The sequence below is a fragment of the Bombina bombina genome, chromosome 4, assembly GCF_027579735.1.
Source record: "Bombina bombina isolate aBomBom1 chromosome 4, aBomBom1.pri, whole genome shotgun sequence".
NCBI classification, from domain to species: domain Eukaryota; kingdom Metazoa; phylum Chordata; class Amphibia; order Anura; family Bombinatoridae; genus Bombina; species Bombina bombina.
In genome coordinates this window covers 1,167,862,468-1,167,882,296 of record NC_069502.1, presented here as the reverse complement: position 1 = coordinate 1,167,882,296, position 19,829 = coordinate 1,167,862,468, and the positions used below count along the sequence as shown (strand labels likewise).

The following is a 19,829-nucleotide window of genomic DNA, read 5'->3' as shown; positions in this document are numbered from 1 at the left end:
AATTGACTTTGTTCACTTGGTATCCTTTGTTGAAAAGCATACCTAGATAGGCTCAGGAATAATAATGCATTACTGAGAGCTAGCTGGTGATTGGTGGCTGCACTTATACGTCTCTTGCCATTGGCTCTACAGCTGACTTTGTATTTAAATAAATTACTTTTATAAACATTTTCCTGAAATGCTTTATGGCTTCATATTATGAGTCAGTTAAATGAACATTGTAACATTTAATTATCCATATGAAAGAGTAACATTTATAAGTGTTTACATTTTTTCTCGTGTTTAAAAATAAATAAATATAATTGTTGAGTTTCAATTGAAAGTAATACAAAAGTATCAGGTGTATTCTTACTAATGTTCTATAGTGGCTGATAGGCACTTTCTGATAACACAAAAAAAACAAAAACAGAATATTTAAATTCTTAATGGTTAAATTGCAATCTTTTTAATTAAATACAAATTTAGAAGATTGTGTCCCTTAAATTCTGGGATGAAACAGAAAACATAAAAGTTAAATATGCGAGACTTCCGGTGGGCGGGGCTTCGGACCAGCAGCAAGAAGACAGAGCTCCGTAACTAATCTCTATTAAAAGTTACTAAAACTGCTTTATTTGTCCACCCCCGTGCCTTACATCTTACCAAGTGGAGGACCAAGTACTGGCCGCTACATTTTGGTTGAAAAATGGAGCAGGGCTCTTGCATGCAGGACTTTAACATCGGTCCTGGTCCACGGAAGGAAAAAAGGCAAAGGAGAGGCGCGAAAGGCGCCATATTAGGAGCAACGCCACAGACCTATTGAAAGCAGCCTACGAACAAACCCGATACTTTGCAAGAGGGTAAGACAGCCTTGTTGGCAACCACATCCATCTCTATGGGCCTAATACATTCTGTCTACGCTCCGATGACCTGCCATACACACTGTGGGCTGCGCAAAGTGCATGGATGAAGGAAGGTAAAGGAGAGCACTCCAGCTAACCATTTACTGTGGCCTACTCCAAAAGAGACTATGCCTTATTATTGCACTATCGCATGATGATTAGTTTTTTCATGGATTGGTATTTACTGTATGCTTCAGATTGTTTTATGATCTGCACACTTTTTTTCTCTACATGTAACTCGTCTGTGTATGGTCCCTGCTAATTTTCTGCCTCCTTGAACAGTTACAGATACTAGATCACATAGTATAACTTGATCCAAGGCTACAGACATAATAATTGAACCATTATTTAACGCTTTCATGTACCTCAGTTTCGCCTGTGGTCTCACAGTGTGGTTTCTGGCAAGTCGACATACACGTGTGTGGGTCCCGCAGAGCACTCGGCTGAGAGAGGGTAAAAGGTGACACTTCAGTTAACTATTGCCTGTCGCCCACTCCTACAAGAGACTATACATGATTAATGTGCCTTCTTCTTCATGGATTGGTATTTACCGTATATGTTAAACTGCCCTGTGGCCTGCACGCTATACTTCTATGCACAATTCTTATATGTGATGCCTGCCTTTCTGAACAATTGCAGATACTACGCTATTTAGAAAACTTGATCTAGGACTCCAGATATAATAATTCAACCGCTGTTTAACGCTTTCATGTACCTCAGTTTTGCCTGCAGTCTCACAGTATAATTTATGGCAAGTCGACATACACGTGGGGCCTAAACTGTGTGAGTCCCGCAAAGCACCCGGCTGAGAGAAGGTAAAAAGGGACACTTCAGTTAACTATTGCCTGTCGCCCACTCCTAAAAGAGCCTATACATGATTAATGTGCTTCCTTTTTCATGGATTGGTATTTACCGTATATGTTAAACTGTGCTGTGACCTGCACACTATACCTCTATGCACAATTCTTATGTGTGATGCCTGCCTTTTTGAATAGTTGCAGATTTTAGGTTGTTTCTTGGAACATACATTGATTCATTGGTATTAACACCTCATTTACAATAAGAACTGCTAGATCCAGCTTACTTTTGTCTGGGATTCTATGAAAGTTGACGATTATTTCCCAAGGCTGTCTCCGCCTAAAACAGACACCATGTGCCATAGGTCAAGGACACAAGATAGAAAACTTAAATCAGTGGCTGATGTCCAGACTGGTGAACCATCTCAGATGGATGCTAGCAGAAGCTTCTCAAATGACCATGGATCTCTATTACAAGAACTTAAAACATTCTTTCTGCCAAAAATGGATTCATTGCAGGTTGGGGTGGACACAATCACAAGTGAGATGAGAGCATTCTCCACACGCATCACTGCTGCTGAACATTGAATTTCAGAGGTCGAAGACAGGTAACAAGAATCAGATAGTTCTCTCAAAAACCTCCTGAAACAAAATCAATACTTGCAGGACAAGGTTTAAGACCTTGAGAATCGCAGCAGAAGAAACAACTTGAGGATAGTGGGAGTGCCAGAATCGATCAAGAAAAAAGACTTACTGCAATTTGTGACACACTGCCCAAATTGCTAGAAATGTCGTCAGATTACCAACCCCTAGACATTGAAAGAGCCCATCGAATAGGCCCAGACAGATTCCTAGAGAACTCTAAGGAAAGACCCCGTCAAGTCATCTTTAAGTGTTTGAACTGTCAAGACAAATTAGCCATACTAAGAGCCTACAGAAATATTAAGGAACTCAAACACGAAGATCGACGCCTTCTGTTGTTCCAAGATTTTTCAATGGATGTAACAAAAAGACGCAAGGAATTCTCTCCTCTCTGCTCACAACTTCATGAGCAGGGACATAAGGTTGCCCTGTTATATCCAGCTAAGCTGAAACTGCTCACGGCTTCAGGGCCCAAGATATTTCACTCACCAGCAGCAGTCCAAGCTTACTTAACCTCTGAAAGGAGGCAGGACAATGGTTGATAAGTATATGTTGCAGCACTGTTTTATCTTATTAATACCACAAAATGTATAGTAACCTTCATATACAGAAGTTCTCATTGTTTTTATTGCTATATAAAGTTTCAGTGACAGGTTTATTATGTACCATACTTGCAAGTTACACCAGGGAGATGACTGAGTTTGCTTATCATCTTTATTCACATGATTTACCCCGAAAAGTGGGTGGGCCTGATTGGGCCTCGCTCGCCATCTCCCATGGTGGCAATGCAGCATGTAACTTGGAGCCTCTAAAGAGTGGGAAGTACTTATTATGTTTTTTCCCTGCTGATTGGTTACTAGAGAGAGCTGCACAGTTTAATGTTCAGTTTTGTTTGCCGTTATATCATACAGTGTGCCTTATATTTCTGGCTCATCAGTCCCCATGCATAACCCAGATATATCACCCCCTCAGAGATCCAGTGTGTTTCCTTACATTTAGTCTTATATACTTTACCCAGACCTCATTAAAAGAATATATCACTCCTCAGATCCCCTGCACCTCTATAAGCCAAGTGACAATCTCAGACAATGCCCCGATCTCACTGATTTTACAACCTGCTCCTGCCGTTGCTTCAAGTAAAACATGGAGGTTTCCCTTGTACCTTTATAGTAATGTAGAGTTTCGCAAACATCTTCAAACCTCCTGGACACATTATATGACAGATAACACACAACACATCGACGACCCAGACTTATTTTGGCATGCTTCAAAGGCAGTGATGAGGAGATGCATTACCTCCTGTACTGCTCATCATAACAAAAACCTCAAACGGATTGACAAAGAGTTTCTTGCTAACCTCACAAATGCATATAATAATTATTTAGCTACTCCCACACCGTTAACTAGGCAACATTATTATGACCTTAAGCTAGCTAGAGACACCTTCTTGGCGCAGCGTGATTTTGGATTTTCTATATCTAGACAAGGGAGATATTTTAGGCATGGGAATAAATCGGGTAAACTTCTGGCGAATATAGTTAGAGCCTATGAACCGAAATCTTATATTTCGGCCATTAAGTCCCAGATGCAGTTAGTTTCGGACTCTAAAGAAATTATGGCTGAATTTGTGAATTATTACTCTTCCCTGTACTCTAGTCAAGTAGTGGACTTACAAAAAAAGCAGAATTTCTGGAACTCTTTAAAACTCCCTAGCCTATCTGAAGAACAAAAGACATCTCTAAATGACAAGATTAGTGTGCAAGAGGTTATTAAAGCAATACACAATATTAAGCTAGGAAAAGTTGCAGGACCAGACGGCTTACCTTCAGAATACTACAAATTGTTAAGTGACGACGTGGCGCCCATTCTCTCTTCACTGTACACAGCCTACCTACATGGAACTACGACGATAAACAGCAGATTCTCTGAGGCCAATATTTCCTTAATACTCAAACCTGACAGAGACCCTACTAACACTGCCTCTTACCGTCCAATTTCTCTACTCAATGGAGACTATAAGCTTCTGACCAAAATATTAGCAGACAGATTATCTCAGATTATGCCTTCCACAGTGCATACGGATCAAACAGGCTTTATTAAAGACTGTTCATCTGTGACTAATATATGTAAAACTTTGGCAATTACAGCCCATTATTGGTACAATACCCACTCCTCTAAGCCAGTTCGCCTCCTGACCCTGGCGCCTGTCTCTTAGCACTTGACGCGGAGAAGGCTTTTGATAGGATTGAGTGGGACCACCTGCATACTGCTTTAGAGAGATTTGGCTTTGTAGGGCATTTTCCAGAGACTATACATGAATCCTAAGACGGCTTTGATAATTAATGGAGGTCTTTCATCTTCTTTTGTGTTGCAAAGAGGTACGAGACAGGGTTGCCCACTCTCCCCTTTGTTTTTTGACTTGGCTATAGAGCCTCTGGCTTGCCATATCAGGGTCACAGAGAACATTTATCATTATATGCGGATGACTTGTTACTTTTCGTCGAAAACCCAGGTGCTAATTTGGGTAAAATCTTGGCATTGGTTGATGACTTTAGGTCCTTCTCGGGCTATAAGTCAATATAGACAAGTCAGAGATAAAATGGTTGCAAAACTTAAAAAATACTGCAATTTCATATGGAGGAATTGGAGTTACAAATGGCTCTTTTAAGTATTTAGGTATCCGCATACATATTAATCCTAACAAAATATACCAATTAAATTACGGGGACACTGTTAAACGGGTTATCCAGATGCTTGTTGGATGGGCGAAGTTGCCGATCTCCCTCTCAGGCAGAGTTCAGATTTTTAAAATGGTGGTGTTCCCTAAGCTTCTATACCAGTTGCAGATGCTTCCTCTTCTCCTCACGCGTCGAGATACTAATTCCCTACAGGCAGCTATGGGACGCTTCATCTGGAAGGGGAAAAAGCCTAGAATAGGGAAATCCTTTCTTTTCATGCCATTCGGCAGAGGAGGACTCAGGCTTCCAAATATTATATGGTATAATTGGGTGACCCTGGCTAAACTAACAGTAGACTGGCTTGTCGGAAACAATCACTTTGCGATCCCTGCTCTTGAGGCATGTCTAATCAATCCAATAAACATCGCATTTCTCCCACATGCAGATCTCTCCTCCCTGCCAATATATATACAGACACATATTTTGTATCGGGACCCCCTGAGAGCCTGGGATAGGATCTGTAAATTCTGGGGTATACAAAAGACTGTGAGTAAATACTTGCCAATTCAAGGTAACCTACAATTCCTCCCGGGGTACACTACAGAAGCATTTCGAATGTGGCAGCAGAGAGGACTTATCACACTTAGACAGTTAATTAATCCGCTGACTTTAGATATTATACCCTTTCAGGAGTTATGGAAAATGTTTAATCTCCCTAGCACTCACAGCTTTGCTTACTTTCAATGTAGACATTACATACTTAAACTGAAATCCGAGGGTACGCTAACCACTGACGTGACCAACATAGATAAGTTGTGTGTTTTGGCTAGGATGGGATCTTATACTATTGCTAATACTTATAATCTGTTACTCCAGCACTGTGAGGGCCATAAAGAGCAAAGGATTCTATCCAAATGGTCGGGTTATGTAGATCTGGCAATAAATGAAGAAGTGATAGAGGCCAGTTTGAACAAGATCCAGTCCATAACTATCTCAGCGATCCTAAGGGAAACATATTTAAAAATCATACAACAGGCATACATAACTCCCAATTTGCGTTCTAAATGGATACCAGAAGCCAGAGACATCTGTGTGAAATGTAGTCTTCCCTCTCCAGACTGGATTCATTTGTTTTTAAGTTGTCCCAAGCTGTCTAGTTTTTGGAACAAAATTGCCTTCTGGTTAACTAAACTGGTTAAAACACAGATATGTTTCTCTCCTCAGCAAATTATATTCCTAATTTCAGGAGGACAAAAGCACAGTTTTGACGACTTCATTTCTACAGTTATTATCCTTGCAAGGCAGTTAATTTTGTCTGGTTGGGCAGAGATTAAATCTCCCCCCTTTCAACACTTTAAACAAAAAATTCATCTCCAAATGTTAATTGAACAAGCAGATGTTAGGGGGGATCCAGAAAAGAGAATTAAAAGATTTCTGTATAAATGGGAACCATATTTATTAAATTTACCAACAGAGACAGAGTAATCTATCCTTTTAGAAATAGCCTTTATATCCTTAAAGAAAATTTGAGAGGTAACTGGTGCCTTTCCAGCTGCTCTAATTAACCTCCCTCTCTAAATAAATCATACATTATTGTCTCGGGTCCTGGTCTGCGGAGGAAGGTCTGGGGTTGTTGTGGGTAAGTTATAATTTTGTTTATGTTCTGTATTGTTTGTTTGTTTTCTTGTTTAAAATTGAAAAAAGGGATCCAGACCACTCTTTGATACTTACCTTTTGTACTATGATTCCTACAACAGAAATAAAAAGGACGTTTGGACTGTGATGTATGTTATGAATAGTCTCACAAGGACACTGACTATATGTATACTTCATCAGATCAAATTGTTCCAAATGTATCCATGCTATTTCTTTGTACGACTTGTTTGAGTGTAATGGATCCTATTACTATAAATAAAGTTATTATAAAAAATAAAAAAAAGTTAAATATGCTGTATCAAAAACTATATCTTTTCAGCCTTAAGGCTGTGATACACTGCAAGCGATGCGGCGCGAAGCAAAGCAGCTGCTTTGCTCCGCGTCGCATCGCTTCTGAAGTTCAAATATTTCATCTCTGAGCGCTTAGCTACGCGACCTGACGCAGCAGAGTGCTCAGAGATGAAAAGGCAAGACACACTGAGCGCGCACAGCTGCATCTACACGCTGCGCGTCGCTCTGCTTGCAGTGTGTCACAGCCTTAAGAGTCCAAAAGCTAGAAAACTAACACTGTAACACTGCTGTAATAAAAGTGCAAATAAGGATGCACCTTTCTGATCTGATTTATAGTATAGAAGTAACATTGGAGGTAAATGGTAATTATATAAATATAAATATATTAGTTATAGTTATATAAATATATTATTATATTTTTTAATGCCGTAAGGAATTATATACAGTATATCAAATAATTTATTTTTAATGTTGTAAGGAATGAATATGTATTCCAATATTGGGATATTGTGTTATCTGATAAATCTCTAGGTAGAGCCTGTGCAGGTTGCCCCCTTGTGGGATTCCGAAGAGGCAAGAATTAAAAAGACTTGCTGAATAGGGCCGATCAGGGTGGACAGCTATACTGTTAGAAGTTGAGCAGTGAGTCCTGGCTGCTATCGTTCAGACAGGTGGACCACCTGCAACTCTCTGATCATTGGCCATCATTTAGTCACCCTTGCATTGGAAAGAATGTAACTTTGATGCATATGCTTACATGTATATCAGAGATGGTCAACATTATCAAGTGTCCATGTGAGATTAACTTTGTAGGTAAAATGGAGCACACCCTCAAGGAGAGGATAGCAAATCATCGCTCTACAATAAGAACAGCCTTAAAGGAAGGTGATAGTGAACACCCTGTTGCATTACATTTTCTACGATAAAGATAAAGATAAAGATATACAATGGTAGATTTGAGATGTATGCCTATTGACAGGATAGTGAGACCACCCAGAGAAGGTGGTGTGAAGAAGTAGCTCCTTCAGAGGGAGGTACAATGGATCTGCAAGCTTGGGATCTTGTTTCCTAATGGTTTTAATAAACAGGCAGCATTGTCGTGCTTTCTTGCCAAAAGATAGTGAATCCAGAACTGGGGGGGGGTGATGTAATATATCTCCCTTTAAGACCGGGTGGGTACTCTGGAATTCTCTGTCAATATATGCCCTACCTTTACCACACCTCATTGCTTGGTAATTCAGTTTACACTGAACTCAGTGTGAGTTTTCCGTCAAGCCTGCAGCATTCCTTTCCGTTTGCTGCCTCCTGAAGGATCTGTGCCTTACGCCCTGAATTGGCAACTACAGACTGTCTTGTGTCCCCATCGTTGCCGAGAGCTTATTGAATTATTCCTCAAACTGGCCTTTAAGCTGAAGTCATAGCCACAATCGGCATCGGCTGCTATTCTAATGGCTTTCTCTGACTTCCGCATTCCTCAGCCTCTCTGCTCTCAGCTGCCCTACCTTCTTGCGGCTCTCTACTACGCCTCCGTATCCTCTCCTGACCAGATCAGCTGTGTATTACCAGCAGTTGCTGCTCACTCTCACATCCAATCAAGCAGCTTATACCTTCAGTAAATCTTACATCTTTCCTGGGCCCGTATATTTTGCCAGGTAAATCTCTTGCTTTATTACATGCTAAATACGTTGCATACTGTTTGCTGGCAGCCTCCAGAACGCCCAATTATAATATCTGTGTGCCGTATGTTGCAAATATAATGTTGTGATGTATTTAGTAACTCTTCATTCCTTTTAACTTGATCAGTTTGTATCTTGCTTGTAACTTCTCACAAGTTACACATGAGGTTTTCCTTTATCACCACAAACAAATAACAACTTTAGGATGAGTTTTATCTTACATCCATAGGAGATTTACCCACAGTTGTGATTCTAATTTATTTACCTGCTATTTACTCTGTTCTACTTTCATGACCGATATTACCTACTACACCAAGTGTGAACCGTTACTATAATGGTAGTCTTGTTTTTTAATTCTTTCATTGCATTGCTAATAGTATACAATATTACACCGGGGCGGTATGATGTGGTAAATGTGTTCAATGTTGCAAGTAACACCCTTTTGATGTTCTGTTTTGTAAGAATATATAATGATGTAAATAGTGACTTGTTTACGTAAATTATATGGTTGGATAACCGGAAGTGATGTAAGGGCCATCTGCAGTGTTGGTGTGGTGTGTTACCATAGAAACAGTTCACTATTAATTGTAAATGATCTGGTGCGATTTGGAGGTTGGAACTGATGTGATTCATTTAATCTTTTGTGTAGGAAAAGCCCCAAATGGTTTTAAATTGGGCAAGTATTAATGTTTAGATAACATTTAATAGATTTTTCTGTATAAGGCCCTGACCGGAAGTGCACTGATGTCAATTCCCGCGTGCTGTGAGGTAGCGGCTTGGCGTTCTGTTTAAATACAGTGGTGTGGTGAGTGTTTCTTATTCTGTTTTTTGTGGAATTATGCTGTGATACCCTTGACAAAGGTCAAGTGGCTGGACCGAAACCTTGGGACTATGGAAGAATAAAGAGTGAGTTACAAAAGCTATAAGACGTGTTGCGAGGTGTGTGAAGTGCTTTATGGATCATTTGGATCTATGCACCAGCTGATAGATTGGAATAGGGAGTACAGTGGTAAGACTGTGTATACAGTATATATATATATATTTCTTATAACGGTAAAAATAAATTATATTTTATATTGTATATAATTCCCTACAACATTAAAAAATAATATAATAATAATAATAATATACTGTTCTTAGATATAATATTACTATTAGAAAAATAAAAATGCAATTGTATAACCATTTTTAAAATAAATATTATTATTATTATTACTACTAGCATTATTACTTTACATATCAGTAGTTCACATTGGGGTTATCAAGGACTTTTGAACTTTTTAACATCTTGTAGGGGAAAAAAACAGAATAAAATGTTCACAATTCTGTCTTTTCAATCAAAAAGAATGTCTGGGAGCTTATCTGCATTTCCCAGTATAGATATTCCTGCATGCTTCAACTACAAATCTGATCTTGCTTTCCTCTGGCTATGGCTATGTTTGGCTGTGATGTATTTACCGATAAGCCCCTACCTTCCCTCCGGTCATTGCGTAAGCATTTCACTTTGGGTAGCTTGCAGAGTAGCCGGCAGTCATCAGCTGTCAAAAAAAAAAAAAAAAAAGAAGAGATTTATAAATAGAAATTAATTTTCTGCATTTGGGTTATATAAAATATAATGTGAATAATGAATTTAGGTCATAGCTAATTGAAATTTCTAGCCTAATATAATAAAATCAGGCAGATACTCTATTAAGGCACATTTCACAAAAAGGTGGAAAACAAGATGCATTATTAACCCTTTGATAGCTCAGAAAGCAGCAACACAGCATGTACAAGATATTGCTGCTTTATTTTATTGTAAGTGGATATTAAGCATAGTGAGATTGTAGCATAACATATTATTATTTGTGCATAGACAAATGGCAGGCAACAGACTTCACTAGACAAACCCTGGCACATAGCTGTTCCTAACTAGTGGGAGCAGCATTGATAACATATTGCAAAACAATGATTGGATTGTTAACAAGATGACATTTGCAACAAACAATAATGTTGGTGTATTCACAAAAAAATTAACACTTGGCTGGTAAGTTACTTTAATGCAAGAGTACAAAAAAGTAATGTACTTACAAACGGCCAGATTACGAGTTTTGCGTTATGAGCGACTCGGTAATAACTTGCAAGTTATTGCCACCATTCACCTTTAATAGCTCTGTTATTACAGGTTTGCAAAAACCCGGCGTTAGCAGTCAATATGGCAGCGTTGAGATCCATACCGCACACAAATACCAGTGCTGCTTTGAGCTGGTTTTACGTGCTCGGCACGATTTCCCGATAGACATCAATGGGGAGAGTCGGCTAAAAAAAAGCCTAACACCTGCAATAAAGGAGCGTAAAGCTCCGTAATGCAGCCCCATTGATTCCCATTGGGAAAGAAAATTTATGTTTACACCTAACACCCTAACATAAACCCAGAGTCTAAACACCCCTAATCTTCTGCCCCCAACATCTCCGACACCTACGTTACACTTATTAACCCCTAATCTGCCGCCCCGACATCGCCGACCAACCTACCTACACTTATTAACCCCTAATCTGCCATCCCCCAACGTCGCCGCCGCCACTATACTAAAGTTATTAACCCCTAAACCTCTGGCCTTCTACACCACTAACACTAAATAAATATATTAACCCCTAAACCTAAGTCTAACCCTAACCCTAACACCCCAAACTTTAAAATAATTAAAATAAATCTAAATAAAAATTACTATTATTAACTAAATAATTCCTATTTAAAACTAAATACTTACCTATAAAATAAACCCTAAGCTAGCTACAATATAACCAATAGTTACATTGTAGCTATCTTAGGTTTTATTTTTATTTCACAGCTAAGTTTGTATTTATTTTAACTAGGTATAGACTAGTTAGTAAATAGTTATTAACTATTTACTAGCTATCTAGTTAAAATAAATACAAATTTACCTGTAAAATAAAACCTAACCTGCCTCACACTAACACCTAACATTACACTAAAATTAAATAAATTACATTAATTAAATACAATTAACTAAATTACAAAAAAAATAAACACTAAATTACACAAAATAAAAAAGAAATTATCAAATATTTAAACTAATTACACCTAATCTAATAGCCCTATCAAAATAAAAAGCCCCCCAAAATAAAAAAAAAACCCTAGCCTAAACTAAACTGCAGGGCATTGCCCCAAAAAAACAGCTCTTTTACCTGTAAAAAAAATACAAACAACCCCCAACAGTAAAACCCACCACCCACACAACCAAACCCCCCAAATAAAATCCTATCTAAAAAACCTAAGCTCCCCATTTCCCTGAAAAGGGCATTTGCATAGGCAAGTGGGCAGAAGTCCTCAATGAAGCCGGGAGAAGTCTTCATCCAAGCGGCAAGAAGTCATCCTCCAGGCGGGCAGAAGTCTTCATCCAGACGGAATGTTCTATCTTCATCCTACCGACGCGGAGCAGCTCCATCTTCAAGACATCTGGCACGGAGCATCCTCTTCTTTCGATTCCTCTTGAAGAATGAAGGTTCCTTTAAATGACGTCATTCAAGATGGTGTCCCTTGAATTCCGATTGGCTGATAGAATTCTATCAGCCAATTGGAATTAAAGGTTAAAAAATCCTATTGGCTGATGCAATCAGCCAATAGGATTGAGCTCGCATTCTATTGGCTGTTCCAATCAGCTAATAGAATGCGAGCTCAATCCTATTGGCTGATTGCATCAGCCAATAGGATTTTTTAGCCTTTAATTCCGATTGGCTGATAGAAATCTATCAGCCAATTGGAATTCAAGGGACGCCATCTTGGATAAAGTTATTTAAAGTAACCTTCATTCTTCAAGAGGAATCGAAATAAGAGGATGCTCCCCGCCGGATGTCTTGAAGATGGAGCCGCTCCGCGTCAGAAGGATGAAGATAGAAGATGCCGTTGGATGAAGTCTTCTGCCTGCCTGGAGGACGACTTCTTGCCACTTGGATGAAGACTTCTCCTGGCTTCACTGAGGACTTCTTGCATCTTGGATGAAGACTTCTCCCGGCTTTGTTGAGGATGGATGTCATTTCTTCAAAAACTGTAAGTGGATCTTCAGGGGTTAGTGTTAGGTTTTTTTAATGGTTTATTGGGTGGGTTTTATTTTTAGATTAGGGACTTTGGGCAATGTAAAAGAGCTAAATGCCCTTTTAAGGGCAATGCCCATTCAAATACCCTTTTCAGGGCAATGGGGAGCTTAGGTTTTTTAGGTAGGTTTTTTTTGGGGGCGGTTGGTTGTGTGGGTGGTGGGTTTTATTGTTGGGGGCTTGTTTGTATTTTTTTTACAGGTGAAAGAGCTGATTTCTTTGGGGCAATGCCCCGCAAAAGGCCCTTTTAAGGGCTATTGGCAGTTTAGTGTAGGCTAGTTTTTTATTTTATTTTGTAGGGGCTTTTTTATTTTGATAGGGCTATTAGATTAGGTGTAATTAGTTTAAATATTTGATAATTTCTTTTTTATTTAGTGTAATTTAGTGTTTTTTTTAATTTATTTAATTGTATTTAATGTAATTTATTTAATTTTAGTGTGATGTTAGGTGTTCGTGTAACTTAGGTTAGGTTTTATTTTACAGGTAATTTTGTATTTATTTAAACTAGGTAGCTAGTAAATAGTTAATAACTATTTACTAACTATTCTACCTAGTTAAAATAAATACAAAATTAGCTGTGAAATAAAAATAAAACCTAAGATAGCTACAATAGTAGGTTTTATTTAGATTTATTTTAATTATATTAAAGTTATGGGTGTTAGGGTTAGACTTAGGGTTAGGGGTTAATATATTTATTTAGTGTTAGTGATGTGGGAGGCCAGAGGTTTAGGGGTTAATAACTTTAGTATAGTGGCGGCGACATTGGGGACAGCAGATTAGGGGTTAATGATATTTAACTAGTGTTTACGATGCAGGAGTGCAGTGGTTTAGGGGTTAATATATTTATTATAGTGGCAGATGTCTGGAGCGGCAGATTAGGGGTTAATAAATTTATTTTAGTGTTTGCAATGTGGGAGGGCCTCAGTTTAGGGGTTAATAGGTAGTTTATGGGTGTTAGTGTACTTTGTAGCACTTTAGTTATGAGTTTTATGTTACAGCTTTGTAGCGTAAAACCCATAACTACTGACTTTCAGTTTACGGTACGGATCTTGTAGTTATGGGATGTACCGCTCAATTTTTGGCCGGAACAGGCAAACTCGTAATACCGGCGCTGTGGAAGTCCCATTGAAAAAGGACTTTTTAAAAAGTGCGGTAGTTACGTTGCGTGACGGTCAAAAAAGTGTGCGGTACAGCTATACCTATGAGACTCGTAATAGCAGCGGTAGTGAAAAAGAGCCATAACGCTGCTTTTTCACTCATAACGCAAAACTCTTACGTCTAGATTTAGAGTTTTGTCGGTAATGACCCGCGTATCTAACACTGGCTTTTTTGCCCCCGCACCTTTTAAATACCGCTGGTATTTAGAGTTCACAGAAGGGCTGCGTTAGGCTCCAAAAAGGGAGCGTATAGCATATTTACCACCACTGCAACTCTCAATACCAGCGGTGCTTACGGACGCGGCCAGCTTCAAAAACGTGCTCGTGCATGATTCCCCCATAGGAAACAATGGGGCAGTTTGAGCTGAAAAAAAACCCAACACCTGCAAAAAAGCAGCGTTCAGCTCCTAACGCAGCCCCATTGTTTTCTATGGGGAAATACTTCCTATGCCTGCACCTTATTAACCCCTAATCTGCCGCCCCCGCTATCGCTGACCCCTGCATATATTTTTTAACTCCTAATCTGCCGCTCCGTACACCGCCGCAACCTACGTTATCCCTATGTACCCCTAATCTGCTGCCCCTAACACCGCCGACCCCTATATTATATTTATTAACCCCTAATCTGCCGCCCCCAACGTCGCCGCTACCTACCTACACTTATTAACCCCTAATCTGCTGACCGGACCTCACCGCTAGTATAATAAAGTTATTAACCCCTAATCCGCCTCACTCCCGCCTCAATAACCCTATAATAAATAGTATTAACCCCTAATCTGCCCTCCCTAACATCGCCGACACCTAACTTCAAGTATTAACCCCTAATCTGCCGATCGGGACTCACCGCTACTCTAATAAATTTATTAACCCCTAAAGCTAAGTCTAACCTTAACCCTAACACCCCCCTAAGTTAAATATAATTTAAATCTAACTAAATAAATTAACTCTTATTAAATAAATGATTCCTATTTAAAGCTAAATACTTACCTGTAAAATAAACCCTAATATAGCTACAATATAAATTATAATTATATTGTAGCTATTTTAGGATTAATATTTATTTTACAGGCAACTTTGTAATTATTTTAACCAGGTACAATAGCTATTAAATAGTTAATAACTATTTAATAGCTACCTAGTTAAAATAATTACAAAATTACCTGTAAAATAAATCCTAACCTAAGTTACAATTAAACCTAACACTACACTATCATTAAAATAATTAAATAAAATACCTACAATTATCTACAATTAAACCTAACACTACACTATCAATAAATTAATTAAATAAAATACCTACAATTATCTACAAATAAACCTAACACTACACTATCAATAAATAAATTAAATAAAATACCTACAAATAAATACAATTAAATAAACTAACTAAAGTACAAAAAATAAAAAAAGCTAAGTTACAAAAAATAAAAAAATTAATTACAAACCTAATAAAAATATTACAACAATTTTAAGTTAATTACACCTACTCTAAGCCCCCTAATAAAATTACAAAGCACCCCAAAATAAAAAAATGCCCTACCCTATTCTAAAATTAAAATAGAAAAGCTCTTTTACCTTACCAGCCCTTAAAAGGGCCCTTTGCGGGGCATACCCCAAAGAATTCAGCTCTTTTGCCTGTAAAAAAACCCATACAATACCCCCCCAACATTACAACCCACCACCCACATACCCCTAATCTAACCCAAACCCACCTTAAATAAACCTAACACCAAGCCCCTGAAGATCTTCCTACCTTGTCTTCACCATGCCAGGTATCACCGATCGCTCCAGGCTCCGAAGTCTTGATCCAAGCCCAATCGGGGACTGGAGATCCATCATCCGGCTGAAGTCTTCTATCAAGCGGCGGCTGAAGAGGTCCAGAAGAGGCTCCAAAAAGTCTTCATGCTATCCGGGCAGAAGAGTAGATCCGGACCGGCAACCATCTTCTTCCAAGCGGTGACAAGCGGCTCCATATTGAAGGTGGATGTGAGGGGGGTGTGTTTTCAGTGGGAGGAGCTGTCCGGAGCAGAGTACACGCTGAGGTTGGCGTGTAAGGAAGTGCACAGACAGCCTCTTTCGGTAAATCCCACCTGCGGTTGCTCTCGTTGTTGGTGCTGACTGCACCCTAGGGAGACGGGCTATACTTTCCAGGCCCACGCAGATCAACCCCCGGTGCTATAATACCGGCTCATGTGACAGAGCCGCAACTTCACTATATCGGTGACAAATTTCCCGGTGAGCCAGTAAGGGTAAAAACTTCTTATGATAAAGACTATCTCATTTGACTTCTGCTGATGCCTGGTTACCCAAACCCGAACGCCACTAAGCGCGTAGGAGAAGAAAAGCCCCCCAGGATGTGATGGATAGTGAGTGGGGTGTGAGAGCTTTGTGCCCGTTGTGGAGTGATATGACCTCCTAGGGCATCGTTACCTGTTGCTTGTTTCATCTGTGTTGGAGATCTGCACTAGGTTCCCAGACCCCGCAGACAGCTGAGGCGGATGGATACAGTGAGGAACTGTTGACCAATTGTGGTGGTCGGTGGGGACGAGCCCCCTGATTTGACCAATAGGATATTGAGGCGTGGTGAAACACGTGGCCGCTTACTAGGAGCCTTTCTTCAGTGCGCTGTAGTCGCGCAAAAACCAACGTTCCAGCATACACATGAGGAAAAGTGAGTGGCCGGGATAATATCTTCAAAGGAATCACCTTTAAAGGCTCCCGCAGTTCCCAGTATCAGGTAGTCACGGCGATGCATGTGAGTGTTATGATATATACTTAGTTGTTTTCACGCCGAACTCTGTGAATTGTAAGCTGGTCCTCAGAAGCTAGAGGCTATGAATTGATATTCTCTATTTTCTCATCGTAAGAACTGCTATAGTAGATGGGCAAATTAGCTTTGTGACATATTCTCCTGGATTTTGTCTGCAGCCTGTTGCTCTTTTTTTTGTATCTTGTACCGCTATTACAGAAAAGGCCCTGGAGAAATTACCTTTACAGTTCATAGAGGACAATTCTTGATCATATTGCTCTCCTGGACAGTGTACAATTGCAAACAAATCTGTTCTTAGAAGCTTCTCCTTGTGACTGTGTTATATCTGCCTAAGGACCTTTTTAGTTCCTGCGTTTCTCTTGTGTAAAGAGTATATCTGAAGAACCAAGGAGATACGCATAGACACGGTCTGTGGTACTAGTGTTATGCATTATTTTGAATAAGTGTCTATATGTATATAGAGTTTTCTTTGCTGCAAGATTTTTTTTTTTTTTCCTAGGGGATGTTATTCACAGCTATATGTGCAACACTATACGTGTCTCTAGTTATAAGGAAGGTAGTTGGCAATGATATATAACCTATATACATATTCTGAATGGGGGTGTGGGGAGTGTTTAGCTAATCGTTATATAGCGAATTTTGTTAGGATGGTGATGTGTTGAATTTATAGATAGCTACAACACATCACTTTTATAAGGAAAAGATTGGTTAGTTTTTGTATGCTCTTTTTTAATACCTTGTAAACTCTGATATTTTTTGTCAAACAGGATCAGAGAGATAAAGATCCTAGAACTATCTCTGACTGGTTATAAGGGTCAGGTATTTCGCAGGCCTTTTTTTTTTTTTCTTTTCACTTTATATTTATTGGAGTGTGTTATTATACAGAGGACACTAAGAGGAACTTAGAAAAAAAAAGAAAAAAAAAAAAAAAGAAAAAGGTCAAAGGAAAGGGGTTGTCTCACATAGATATATCAATATCTATAGATTGTATAAATCACGTATTGTTTTGCCAGGCTTTCCCTGGCTTTGGTTAGTTTTTGTTTTTGTAATTTTTGCACCACTTTTTATGGAAAAATATATCACTCAGGTGAAAGCCAATTCACCCATAATGCCTGCGAAAGCGAAAGATAAAAAAAATATTAATAAAACAATAGATACCAGTCTTGATAGTTCAATGGAGACTAGCAAGAGCTCCCTTGACCTGCAAGAATTGAAATAAAAAATTTCAGCTATATTCTCCCCCCAATTCGAAGTTATTAAAAGAGAATTAGGGTCCATCTCGTCAGAGCTAGTTACACTATCGTCAGAAGTGAGACAATTTTCAGCCAGACTAACAGAGGCAGAGACTAGAATCTCTGATGTAGAAGATCAAACCCATACACTTTTGGAAGTAACAAAGAAACAGGAGTCTAAAATTAAAAATATGCAGCTGCGCCTGGAGAATCTTGAAGATCGCTCAAGGCGCAACAATATTAGATTAGCTGGCCTCCCCGAATTGCCAGAATATGAAGATCTATTAAAATTTACCTCTACTACTTTACCCCTTGCTCTAGGGATGTCCTCTCAGCAATTACCGCTTATGATTGAACGGGCACATAGATTGGGCCCTAAGAAATCCTTTGCGGAGGGAGTCGTAAAAAATAGAGTTTGCTTGTTTAAACTTTTAAACTATCAAGACAAAGTGGAACTGTTGAAGTTGTTTAAATCATCTGATCCCCCGTTATTTGGGAATCGTAGGATCTTAATGTTCCAAGATTTTTCTTCCCAGACCTCTTCTAAGAGAAGAGCAATGGCTCCATACTGTAAGCTATTAATAAATAAAGGTTTAAAGGCTCGAATGATTTATCCGGCAAGAATTATAGTGGAAGATCAAGGCACCAGACACTCTTTTGAAGATGTCTCAGAAGTTAAAACCTATATAGATACCCTATAGAATCTGTCTAGGATATTGTTTAGATAGGAAGTAGGTTAATACATTCATCAAGATTCCCAATAATGGGTTAGTATGAAGTTCACTTTAGGTAACAATAGTGAAGTTGTTATATGTTTTATGGTCTATGGTTACGTGTATTTTTCTTTTTTTTTTTTTTTCTCTCCTGGTCTATTCCCTCTCCTGTCACCCGCCCCTGTGCTACAGCGCGTGTTTTCTCCCTTGAAGATTCCTCTAGGCTGAGTTATGTTAGGCTGTTCCGATCAGTCAATAGAATGCGAGCTCAATCTGATTGGCTGATCCAATCAGCCAATCAGATTGAACTTGAATCTGATTGGCTGATTCCATCAGCCAATCAGAATGTTCCTACCTTAATTCCGATTGGCTGATATAATCCTATCAGCCAATCAGAATTCGAGGGACGCCATCTTGGATGACGTCCCTTAAAGGATCTGCGCTGGAGGTCTTGAAGATGGAGCCGCTCGTCATCGGATGGAAGGACATAGAAGATGCGGCTTGGATGAAGATGTTTGCCGGTCCGGATCTACTCTTCTGCCCGGATAGGATGAAGACTTCTGCCCGAAGATGGAATTCTTCAGCCGACGCTTGGATCAAGACTTCAGCCAGAGGATGGATGTCACTCTTCAGCCCCCGCTTGGGCTTGGATGAAGACTTCGGAGGCTCTTCTGGACCGATCGGTGAACCTGGTGTGGTGAAGACAAGGTAGGGAGATCTTCAGGGGCTTAGTGTTAGGTTTATTTAAGGGGGGTTTGGGTTAGATTAGGGGTATGTGGGTGGTGGGTTGTAATGTTGGGGGGGGATATTGTATGGGGTTTTTTTTACAGGCAAAAGAGCAGAATTCTTTGGGGCATGCCCCGCAAAGGGCCCTTTTAAGGGCTGGTAAGGTAAAAGAGCTTTTCTATTTTAATTTTAGAATAGGGAAGGGCATTTTTTTATTTTGGGAGTCTGTTATTTTATTAGGGGGCTTAGAGTAGGTGTAATTAGCTTAAAATTGTTGTAATATTTTTCTAATGTTTGTAAATATTTTTTTATGTTTTGTAACTTAGTTCTTTTTTATTTTTTGTACTTTAGTTAGTTTATTTAATTGTATTTATTTGTAGGTATTTGTATTTAATTAATTTATTGATAGTGTAGTGTTAGGTTTAATTGTAGATAATTGTAGGTATTTTATTTAATTAATTTATTGATAGTGTAGGGTTAGGTTTAATTGTAACTTAGGTTAGGATTTATTTTACAGG

The 19,829-nt window shown here is 39.0% G+C and overlaps 1 protein-coding gene across 1 annotated transcript in view; it reads right to left on the bottom strand.

Moving 5' to 3' along the window:
• GALNT14 (polypeptide N-acetylgalactosaminyltransferase 14) overlaps positions 1 to 19,829 on the bottom strand; it is a 1,042,958-nt gene that overhangs the window by 359,581 nt on the left and 663,548 nt on the right. The window contains exon 5 of the mRNA XM_053712800.1: positions 10,091 to 10,156. Within this exon, the coding sequence (XP_053568775.1) occupies positions 10,091 to 10,156 (66 nt within the window). The remainder of the gene's footprint in view (positions 1 to 10,090; positions 10,157 to 19,829) is intronic.